This window comes from Naegleria fowleri (assembly GCF_008403515.1).
Source record: "Naegleria fowleri strain ATCC 30894 chromosome Unknown tig53, whole genome shotgun sequence".
Classification (NCBI taxonomy): domain Eukaryota; phylum Heterolobosea; class Eutetramitea; order Acrasida; family Naegleriidae; genus Naegleria; species Naegleria fowleri.
Window position 1 is genome coordinate 378,993 of NW_025407985.1, and position 11,105 is coordinate 390,097.

Genomic DNA, 11,105 nt, shown 5'->3' on the forward strand with positions numbered 1-11,105 from the left:
CTGCTGTTTGTTTGAGGATGAACAAATGAATGTAAAAAAATGTCTCCACCCAACGACGACGCCTCAGCACCATCATCATGTTCTGGTGATGCATGTGACTATTCCCATTGCGTACCAAATACACAACATTCTCATCATGTTCAACAAGAAACGTCATGTTCAACAATGAATCATCATTCAACTCAACAACACATTCACATTGAAATTATTTCCGATGTTGGATGTCCATTCTGTTTTCTCGGAAAGACACAACTTGAGAAGGCTCTAGAATTACTGGGAGCCAAGTATATCAATACTTCAAGTCCAATCACAAACATCACCTACTCGATTGAATGGAAACCTTTCTTATTGAATCCCTCAATTCCTGCAGAAGGTCAAGAACGAGCCAGATTCTTCAAAGTGAAATTTGGCGTGGAATTTAGTGAAGAAGAAAAGAAAAATCCGTCATTACTTTTGAAGGCCATGCCCATGTTGGCTCATATTGAACAAATGGGCCAAGATCTTGGAATTACAACAATGAATGTCGCGAATATGAATTTGCCCATGATTAACTCTCTGAATGCACATCGACTCATGAAATTAGTCGCAGAGAGGTATCCACCACGAGAATATGACACTCAAAATCAAGTTTCAGAACGCATATTCAGATCGTATTTCGAACAAGCTCTAGATGTTTCCAAAGTGGAAGTGTTAAAACAAATTGTAAAGGATTGTCATATTGAAAAAGATGTTACTGAAAACTTTTTCCTTGAGGACCCATTAACGAACAGCGGTGATCTCTATTTGACTCAAGTGAAAGATGAAGCAAGAAGAGCCAGCTTCTCAACAAATGGAGTTCCTTATTTCAATTTTGTGAATGTGACAAGAGGAGTGCGAACGAATGGTTCAGGAGCCATGGGAGTTCAAAAGTTCTTAAAAATCTTGCAGTCTCTTGTGAAATAAACTTGTAGACACTTTTCACACACTCACGATCAGCTGTAACATTAGATAGATGTTAATCACACACCAGATTTAATTAAAGCAATTTGGAAGACTTTTCTAGACATTCTTGAGCAAATGTTGATCTCATGTGCACTATTGAGGGTGTAACATAAATTTGTTTCTCTTGAATCTTTTGTTTCTTCTTCTTGTTGTAGTCTGGATTGCTCTTCTTTTCCATGAGTCTTTCTAACTTTTCTTGCAGTGGGTGAGGAGGTGGAGCTTGCACAGGAGGTTTCAAAATTCCTGTAAAAGGTGTGTAATCGGAAAGAATTTGTTGATAATCGTCACATGTCATTTGTTTCAATTCCTCTTTAGCTTTGGTTTGCTGATATCTGGTCATAATTCCTAGCACTCCTCGAATACCATCGAGGGCAAGTTGTAATTGAGGATGATAATGGGTTTGTAGTTGACTCAATTCAAAAAGTGGGCTTGCAAAAGGCGTTGTACTATCAGGTACTGTCTCATCAAAAGAATAACTTCCAATTCCACTCTCTTCGCCACTTAACATTTGTTTAGCGCTTGGATATTTGATGAAGAGCTCCCTAATAATTTCTAAAAAGCAGACAGTGATGTGAATATGAGTTGTGAAACAGTAGCAACACATCTTTTTGATGAAAGCAGCCACTCTTACCAGAGGAATCTTCACAGGTTTCAGGAGAAGTAATACCAATGCATCAACCAACAACCTAAAGTTAGTCTCTTCATATTTGGATGTGATTACACGATCAATCACGTTATAAAGTTGAGTGTAGAATTCTTTTGGATCAATATCTATGGCACCTCCAATACCAGACAATAATCGAGCTGTTGTAATCAAGGTTTGTAAAACAGTTCGAATTGGAAGCTCCACAGGTTTAAAACGCTTGATTTCATCTTCGCTAAGGTGTGATTGAACAAGCTCATTCACATTCTCTGCAGACTCAAGCAAGGCCTTCATATAATCGAGTAATGAGTATAACAAGTCCACATTCATCAAGTGTGAAAATTTGGCCAAACCTGCCAAAGCACTAAAGACAATTGGAGACTCTGGTTGTTGTTTGAGAACTCTCACATAGCATACAATCACATTTCTCAGAATATCGGTTTGGATTTTTCTAACTTCAGATGAGGTAGATCCTTGAGCTTCTTTTAACTCTCGTTGAAGTTCCTCATTTTCAGATAAATCCTTAGCCCTCTTCTTATTCTTCTTATTTTTCTTCCTGTTGACAATTGTATCGGGAAGCACTTTATCCTTAAGCGCTGTCTTTAGTCTCAAGGAAAGAAAAACGTCAAACATGGTGGGAGAAACTTCATACTTTTTCTTTGTGATCAAAGTGGCAATTTCTTCGACAATGTCAAGTGTCGTGGACCCTTTTGTGGGATCATTGGAGAACAAAAGGGAAATATTCTCTGCCACAATTTCTCGAACTTGATCATTCTTGGAGTCAAGTAAAGGAACGACAATAGAAGTTATATCTCGTGTGAAGTTAAAGTATGGTCTATGAACTAAAAGTTCGCTCATGCACTTGGCAGCAATAAATTGAATTTTCGAAGATGCAGTTTTAGCATGCTTTTCAATAAATTGTACATATTTCTGGTAGTGTTTCAAAATACTACCTTCGAAATTTCTTCTGGATTTGACCTCTTTTGAGAAACGTGTTGCTTCTCCTGCAGCTTCTAAATTAATTTTGTAATCAGGAAGTAAGTCCTTAAAGAGAGCACACATTGAGAGTACTGCTAACTTTTTCACGTAAACATCTCCGTCCATACACAGGTCATAAATTCTTGTAATTTTACCCAGCTATGCATTTCGAAGCAATTTTAAAATATCACATTTCACAATAGATCATTTTCGTCATTCATGATGCAAAAAAATACATACATTCAGATCAGGAACTTCCAAAATTGAAGATGCTATTGAACCAATCTCTACACTCAATTGCTGTCTTCGTTTATCTCTAAGAACGGGATCATTTAAAATTTGTCGTAGTCTTAATTTCTCTTGTTTTTTGGTTTCTTTTTGTTGTTCAGTTTCTTCTGGTTTTTCCTCAATTTTTCCATGGAGTGAGTCAAAAACTTCATCCTCATCTTCCTCTTCAATTTCTTCGTCTTCTTGTTCATCATTTTCGCTCTTCTTTTTTTGTTGCTCCTTCTTGTCTTTCTTTGCTTGTTTCGTCAAGCCTTTTTTCTGTTGTTTTTCGTCTTCCAAAACTTGGACTTGTTTTTGGATGACACCGTCTTCTCCCTTGATAGGAAGTTTCATTTTCACTTTCTTTTGCGACTCTTCCTTTTCGTTCTGTTCAAGAACTTTTTCAGCCTTTTCTACGATCTTTCCAAGTCTTGTTTTTGAGTAATTTTCTTCCAATTGTTTTACTTTCACATCATCCTCATCTTCCGATACTTTTGAGTTGTTGTTGTTTCCATCGTCATCATCGTCTGACATAATTTCACTCTCCGAAGCACCAAACTTTGGTTTTTTCTTCCGTTTCTTGTTGGTATCAAAATCGGAACTAGACATATTCAATCATAACAACAAATTGAACCTCTCTTCTTTCCCAATTATAACCACTTACTCTTTCATAGAGGCTAAACTACTCATTCTCTCCGCAAATTCAAAATCAGCTTCATCCAAATCACTCAAATGTACCTCATCATCATTCTCCACATCTCGGACCTTTCTCTTATGTTGCATATTGACAGCCTTGTTGCCTCCCCGTTGGCTCTTCTTGGCTCCTTGTTGTGGCTTGCTTTTCGACGTCGTGGAAGATTTTGAGAGTTTTCTCATTTTTTTTGAAGTTGATACTATGAAAACTCAAGATTCAAAAAACCATTTCAAAAACAATCCCCAATCCTCACGGATTACCAGCACCAATGGTGCTAACAATAAACTAATTGGATTTTTTTTGAAGTTGAAAATTTCATGGAATGGAGTTCCATTCGACTATTATGCAACTAAAAACAATTACTCGAGCTTCATTCTTCGGTGAGATATAGTTTCTCTTGCCTTAAAGGAAGAAGAAACGTTTCATGCTTGTTTTATTGTTTCATCAATTTGTCAAAATTTGGAGCAATTTTCCTTACATTCCAAACCAAATTTTCATAATGGCCAGTGTTTGTGCTCGAATCATTTTGACTTGTTCATTTCCAGTTCCTAAACAGTGATCACTTGCTCCAGAGTCACTTGGAAGTGATGGACAACCACGTAAATCATTGCAATGTCCACAATTCTCACATTCTGCCACAAAACTAAACTTTCGAGGATCAATATCGACACTAGCTTTCAACCATGGATCTTGTGAACCATTGGCAAATACCGTTCTTCCCAATGTAGTATCCAACAACTTCTTTGCTCCATATTGATTATTCACAAATTGAGTATTGGGTTTGATGTTGTATCCGAAAATTTTGTTGCACTTGTCATAAAAATAGGCAAGATCCAAACGTCGAGTTCGAATGGAAGGTAATGGCATTGGAGGAGCTGTTTGGAAATAGGCCAATTCTGAGCATGTTTGGAACCACCAAGAACGATCAGCATTGGCTCCCATTTTCGCATCATAGGTCTCATTTCCAATCGCTCTGTTGTAATAATCCAAAGGAGTTGTACCAAACACTGGATAAAAGAATTTCAGTGCATACTTGTTGAAATTACTATATAAAACATCATCGCGAGAGATGTCTCCTGATTTCAATGCATTACACAACTCCTCATGATAACCGTATTGAATGCTCTCTGCTCCAATATCAGCAAAAAGTAAAAATAAATCACGAATGTCCATATCGGCTGGAGCTTGGAAATCTTTAAGAATGTCATTTGGATTCATCTTTTCCATGATTGATGTGACTCGAATGAGATTGTTGGCACACTCTGGTCCAGCCGCATGTTGAACATGTAAATCAAAGGTGTAAAAATCAAGAATCGAGTTCACAACTCCGCTCGACGAAAGAGCTCCCTTAATTAAATGTGGATATTTCATGGAGAAGAAGGAACTTAATGCACCTATGAAAATGGAAAGTGAAAAATATGAATTGTGAAATTCCATAAAAATGGTGTGTTCACACAATAACATGATAATTCATGGTGAGTGCAAATGAGTTGATCAACTTTAAAACACCCCTTACCTGGATAGGAACAACCCACAATGATGAATTGATGAGTTTGGTTGTTATAGGTTGGTAATGTTGAAATATATTCAATAAACACTGATAAGTCAGCAAGAGCGGCTTCTGTACTTAAATATTTTGCTAAATTTTCAGTCTTCATGGATCCATAAGGGACTGCATGAGCAATTTGTGAATAAGAAATTATGAGTGGATTAAAATTTTCATAATTTTAACGAGTTGACATGCATTGTTGATTTCACATCGGTTCAGAAATTAACCATTCCATAAGACAAAGTAGCCATTCATTGAATATTTTTGAAGTTTATCATTGTTATTCCATAATATTTGTTTTTCAAAATATTGTCATTCATCATGATGTCATTCACTTACCCGATACTCCATAAAAACGATGTTCCAAAGTGTAAATCGTTGCTTTCAACTCTTGTGCATAATTTCTCACATAATTATTTGGTGTTCCTCCACATGTACCTGTGTGTGTGAAAATGTTTGAATTTTAATCATCATCATGTGTTGATTTTAAATAATTTTAAATACGGAAATATTTCATCATATTTCATCCTGAACCACTTACCTTCAGGACAAATATATAGGATATGATTCGGACTCTCTGGTGAAACACCTGGTGGTACATATTTGTAAAAACGTTGTGGAAACGTATCCGTATTCAAAGCATTGAAATGATCAATTCGTTGATAAAACCAATATTCTTGCTCTCCGACTTGATAGGAGTGTTTGGGTGTTCCAGCAATAACCTTGTTTCTATTATTTGGGATGGATATAGAGGAAGCATGAACAGCTCCATGATGATGATAGGGTTCAAGTGTCATCATGACGAATGAAAGGATCGTCAGGACGAAAAAAAAGAGTCTACTGTTTCCTTGCATTTTTTCTTGTTGCCTTTAAAGGATGGAATTCATATTCACAAAATCGATTTCAATTTGAAATAAAAGCAATTTACATGTCATTCAACAAACTTTTCTTGATCAAACTGTTGTACTTGTCCATTCATTGGTCAAACGAATAAATGGCCAGGAATAGAATTGAGTGTGAATTTCACATGTTGAGAGTTTTGTTTGATCCATTGAACGAGATTTTCAAGTTTTACCTTTTCAACAGCTGATCGTTTACGTTTTTCTAAATAGTCATTAATCTTTGCCGCACTTGTTACAAATTCTGAGATAGACCTTTCTTGCATGATGGCCTCTGAAATCAGAAATTGAACACGATTTCTTCGAATTTGTGTTTTTTGTGTCCACTTGTCATAGAAAACTCGAAAATTTGCTTCTGCAATATTTGAAAATTCAGAATACATGGATTCCAAGTAATAGAGACCAAGCGTATGAAATATGTTCTGAAAATAGGGATAGAGACGAGTGTGTTTCTTGACGGCTTTCCATAAATTATTTGAAGCTTGCACAGTTCCGTGCAAATCAAATGCAACATATTCCTTAATTTCCTTTGTTGAAAATTGAAAATTGCAAGGTGATAATGAGAATAGTTGATAGGAACCCATCATGTTTAAAACGGAATCAATGTCCATCTTACGAGTATCAATGAGTGGGTCATTTCCCATTAATATCGTATTAATGGTCACACAATTCGAAACCAAGTTTGGCTTCACCAGGACATAATCTTGGTGCACCTGAGTACAATCCAGAAATATAAATCCCCCAATATTACGTCCAATGTAAGCGCAAACCTTTGGTAATTGAAATCCATACTTTTTTCCGTAATGAGCATACAGAATGACTTGTCTGATTTTAAATGTTGGAATTTCTCGAAAAAGTTTAGGAAGAGTATCATCGTATTCAAACAGTTCAGGTATGGGATAGAAAAGCCTTTCTAAGATGTGTGATGACTGTGGTGTTGGTGGTGGTTTGGGAATATTTGAATCTTGTTGTTGTGTTTGAGGATCAGTACTTTTTTCTTGGTTCGGAATTTCCTCTTCATCCTCCTCCTCCTCGTGATCATCACCGTGATGAAATTGAAGATAATTTCCATTCTTAACATGATATAATTTATATAAAAATCCATAAAGTGATTTTTGATTTTCAACAAATGGATATTCCACAATTTGTATCATTTTCATGCATTCATGTATGTATTGATAGAACCACTTATTCACCATCACTAAATTCATGAATTGATCTTGCACATCCAGAAATGCCAGAGCCACCGTAAAGATGTCATAGATGGCATTTTCATGTTTTTTCCATCTCCGAGCTAATCGTTGAGCTCTCCGCTTGAGAATAACCGTGGCACTAGTGCGAGAGAAAATGACATCCTCTTGCAGTGGTGGTAATTGTTGCATTTTTTTGTTGGTTTTCAGATCTTGGAACTCAAGTGCCAAGTTCAGTGCTTTGATCATCGTGTTATATTATTGTTGTTGTTGTTGTTATTAGAAAGAGCATTTATTCTTCATGCTGGAGAGTGTGTATTTACAAATTGTTGCCTTGAGGTCAATCAATGGTGAGACGATGAAGAATTTGGCACACTTGATTCGGACGGATTGGAGGTGTCAGAAGGGCAGACACTAATTTCCACATTGAATAATTCTCCAAATAGGATGACCATTTTACCTTCACTAGTGGCTTTTAATTTGACAAAATAATAAAATTCCAAATCTGATCCTCCCAGAAAATCTGCTGTCGATTCTGCGTCCTAATTTTGAATTGTATTATTATGAATTATCCAAAGTCATGAACATATGTTCGATTGACATTGAACAGAATTATAGTGAAACAAACTTTTGAAAGAATTTCCGAGCTCAATACTTCACAACAAATCGAGTATGCTTTTAACGATTCAATACTTTCAATATTTGGATTCAAAAAATCATATATCGTCGTACTGTACTTGTTACTCTTATGTTGTTTTCGTGGCTCTTTAATTTCATACCAACGTTCTTTATGGTGGTTGCATTTTCTAGAAGAATAATAGACTACGAGTTTTAAAAATTAATATTAAATATTCGATTCGAAATGTATAGTTCCAAATGGTATAAGGATTTTGCCAAACAAAGCCGAAAATAATTGATTTTCAAATTTCGGACATCAAGTTCATTCCATCAAAAAATTAAAACCCCCATTTTAACCATTTACCCTTTCTCGTTACTCACCATCAAATTCCTCTCTTATTGTTTTAATTAAACTAATTTGCTTGATATTGGAACGTGTATCCACATCTCCGAGAAAAACTGCATTCTTTTTCCGTCTCTCCAACTCTTGATTCGATTTGGAGAGAGTCGATTGTGCCGAACGAGAGCTGAACATTTTTTTTTATTCCTTTTCCATAGAGAGACTCACCCTCTGAAAATGGAAAGAAGCTGAGTTCTTTGATAATAGAAAAAGAACTTCAGCTTTTCATGTTGTTCTCTTGTTGCTTATTCATAATGTCAGATTCCTCCAAAAAGATTAAAGGAACCCCAATCTTAAATCAATGTTTTCAACAAAACTAAAAACAAGCGAGCTCGCTGCCATTCATTCCCATTGTTCGCAAAAATTAATTCTCTCAAAACCCTTTGTATTTTTTTTTAAACTCTCTCAAATATTAGTAAACATAAAAAGTTTCAAAGCTCCGTTCATTTGTGAACGCCCTCAAATGTCAGTCCTTGTCCTCCGTTCACTTTAAAAAAATGTTCTCTTCAACAAGAACGAACCGGGTTCTTTTCACCCTCTTTCTCTTCATTGTCACAACAACATCTTTGCTCGCACCTGTGAAAGCAATCGACATTCTTCCTCCTCATAGACGTCCATTTCCGAATGCTTCCATCGTTGCTGCCAGTATCGCAGGTGCCATCGTATTTGCTGGTATGGCACTTGCATGTTTGTTAGCTCTTCCAAGAATACTCCTGTTCATTCGAGCTCGATTAATGATCGATGAAGAAGAGGAGGAAGCTGCAGGTGACGGTGCCGAAGAAGGAAATGAACAGAAAAATGAAATTGAATTGAAACATCAACAACAAAATGGAGCAAATACCAACATGGCAGGAATAACTGGAAATTATGAAAATTAATGGTTGTGAAAGGAAAATAATGATGCAAGATGACTGTTGTATGAGTCATGACCGTCCGTGCATACCTTTGATCACGCCAGAATTTGTGAGCTATCTTCGGACACACCAAAACTACATAATTTTTGATGGTATTATCTATTATACATGACATCGTTATACTTTTGAATAAAAATTAACAATTCCTCTCGAGATGATTTGAGTTTCATCAGAATATATTGGGAAATGTAACCACTTTTAAAAAAGCTTTTCCCAGAGATAATGAACTGGCTCATTTAGCGAATGAACTTGGTGCAACGCCATTCAAATAAGAACGAAACTCAAATTTCTACATTTAAATAGGTTGATGTCCTGATCATTGCCATGGCAATTGTGGCATGGAGTCTTTGTGTGAAACGTCCACCTGGAAAAAGAACGAAGTTTGAAGGAATTCTGCAGAATTGTTGGGAGGTTTGAAAGCCCGCCCAAAGTGGTCAACCAATAATGGCGCCTTTTCTTTCCGTTACATCAGAAAAACCATTCAAAATTGCAGCTGCCACTTGTCATTTCACACAAATAACAAAAAAAATAATTACACTTCTCATTATAAGAAGCCTGTAAAACCTCTTCATCATTCTCAACAACAACCTCAAAATCATCGTTTCACAAAATGAGAGAAATCATTTCCTTGCACATCGGTCAAGCAGGTATCCAAGTCGGTGAACAAGTTTGGTCCCTCATGTGTGCCGAACACGGAATTAATCAAGACGGTTCTCGTGTGGTTGCCAAGAACTCCTCGAATCACGACTGTTCCGTTCTCTTCAACGAAGCATCAAGCGGAAAACTCGTCCCACGTAGTCTCATGGTCGATTTGGAACCTTCTGTCATTGACTCTGTTCGCAACTCTTCATTCAAGCAATTGTACAATCCTGCTCAACTCGTTTCTGGAAAGGAAGATTGTTCCAATAACTTTGCAAGAGGTCACTATACCGTCGGTAAGGACATGTTGGATGTCACTATTGATCGCTTGAGAAAGATTGCTGACAACTGTACCTCTCTTCAAGGATTCCAAATTTTCCACTCAGTTGGCGGTGGTACTGGTTCTGGTTTTGCTTCACTTCTCGTTGAGAGATTGAGTGTCGAATTCCCTAAAAAGACAAAACTCTCCTACACCATTTATCCATCTCCTCAATTGTCGACTTCAGTTGTCGAACCTTACAATTCCGTCTTGTCTACTCATTCCCTCTTGGAGAACAATGACATTTCTGTCGTTTTGGACAATCAAGCCATTTATGATATTTGCAAACAACGTTTGAAGATTGAGAGAGCCAACTATCGCAATTTAAATCATGTCATTGCTCAAACCGTTTCTGCCTTGAGTTGCTCCTTGCGTTTCTCTGGATCCTTGAATGTGGATATGAATGAATATCATACCAATTTGGTTCCATATCCAAGAATTCACTTCATGTTGTCCTCTTTGGCTCCAATGATTTCTCGACAAGAACATCATTATTATGAGAATACTGTTGGAGAGTTGACTTCAAGCGTCTTTGAGGTGGACAACATGATGGCTAAATGTGATCCTCGAAGTGGTAAATATATTGCCAGCTGTTTGATGTATCGTGGAGATATTGTCAATAAGGAAGTCACTGATGCTGTAAAGAATGTGAGAAGCAAATCAGGAATTCAATTCGTGGATTGGAGTCCATGTGCTTTCAAGATTGGTGTCAATTCTCAAAAACCAACCGCCTTGGAAGATTCATGCTTGGCTCAAGTCGACCGATCATGCGCCATGATTTCCAACAACACTGCCATTTCTCAAGTCTTTGCTCGAATGAATGACAAGTTTGATTTGTTGTTCGCCAAGAGAGCCTATGTCCATCACTTTGTTTCGGAAGGTATGGAAGAAGGTGAATTCAATGAAGCACGTGAAGATTTGGCTGCTTTGGAGAAGGATTATCAAGAATTGAATAAGGATAGTGTTGATGAGGATTCCATGTTGGATGAAGGAGAAGAATTGAATCAATAATTG

At 36.8% G+C, this 11,105-nt stretch overlaps 7 protein-coding genes across 7 annotated transcripts; 3 read left to right on the forward strand and 4 right to left on the reverse strand.

Moving 5' to 3' along the window:
- Window positions 1-39: 39 nt before the first annotated feature.
- Window positions 40-942, forward strand: FDP41_006835 (uncharacterized protein; the record flags this gene model as incomplete). The annotated part of the gene is made up of 1 exon (XM_044710513.1): window positions 40-942. The coding sequence occupies one exon, from the start codon at window positions 40-42 to the stop codon at window positions 940-942; it is 903 nt and encodes a 300-aa protein (XP_044558938.1).
- Window positions 943-1,015: 73 nt separating this feature from the next.
- FDP41_006836 (uncharacterized protein) lies at window positions 1,016-3,745 on the reverse strand (the record flags this gene model as incomplete). The annotated part of the gene is made up of 3 exons (XM_044710514.1): window positions 1,016-2,761; window positions 2,843-3,470; window positions 3,534-3,745. 3 exons carry the CDS (start codon window positions 3,743-3,745, stop codon window positions 1,016-1,018), a joined length of 2,586 nt encoding a protein of 861 aa, XP_044558939.1.
- A 292-nt stretch (window positions 3,746-4,037) lies between these two features.
- Window positions 4,038-5,966, reverse strand: FDP41_006837 (uncharacterized protein; the record flags this gene model as incomplete). Its single annotated transcript, XM_044710515.1, has 4 exons — window positions 4,038-4,957; window positions 5,080-5,235; window positions 5,452-5,550; window positions 5,654-5,966. The coding sequence occupies 4 exons, from the start codon at window positions 5,964-5,966 to the stop codon at window positions 4,038-4,040; spliced, it is 1,488 nt and encodes a 495-aa protein (XP_044558940.1).
- Window positions 5,967-6,094: 128 nt separating this feature from the next.
- Window positions 6,095-7,393, reverse strand: FDP41_006838 (uncharacterized protein; the record flags this gene model as incomplete). The annotated part of the gene is made up of 1 exon (XM_044710516.1): window positions 6,095-7,393. One exon carries the CDS (start codon window positions 7,391-7,393, stop codon window positions 6,095-6,097), a length of 1,299 nt encoding a protein of 432 aa, XP_044558941.1.
- Window positions 7,394-7,545: 152 nt separating this feature from the next.
- FDP41_006839 (uncharacterized protein) lies at window positions 7,546-8,354 on the reverse strand (the record flags this gene model as incomplete). The annotated part of the gene is made up of 3 exons (XM_044710517.1): window positions 7,546-7,743; window positions 7,830-8,023; window positions 8,201-8,354. 3 exons carry the CDS (start codon window positions 8,352-8,354, stop codon window positions 7,546-7,548), a joined length of 546 nt encoding a protein of 181 aa, XP_044558942.1.
- A 362-nt stretch (window positions 8,355-8,716) lies between these two features.
- Window positions 8,717-9,097, forward strand: FDP41_006840 (uncharacterized protein; the record flags this gene model as incomplete). Its single annotated transcript, XM_044710519.1, has 1 exon — window positions 8,717-9,097. One exon carries the CDS (start codon window positions 8,717-8,719, stop codon window positions 9,095-9,097), a length of 381 nt encoding a protein of 126 aa, XP_044558943.1.
- A 646-nt stretch (window positions 9,098-9,743) lies between these two features.
- On the forward strand, window positions 9,744-11,102 carry FDP41_006841 (uncharacterized protein; the record flags this gene model as incomplete). The annotated part of the gene is made up of 1 exon (XM_044710520.1): window positions 9,744-11,102. One exon carries the CDS (start codon window positions 9,744-9,746, stop codon window positions 11,100-11,102), a length of 1,359 nt encoding a protein of 452 aa, XP_044558944.1.
- Window positions 11,103-11,105: the final 3 nt, after the last annotated feature.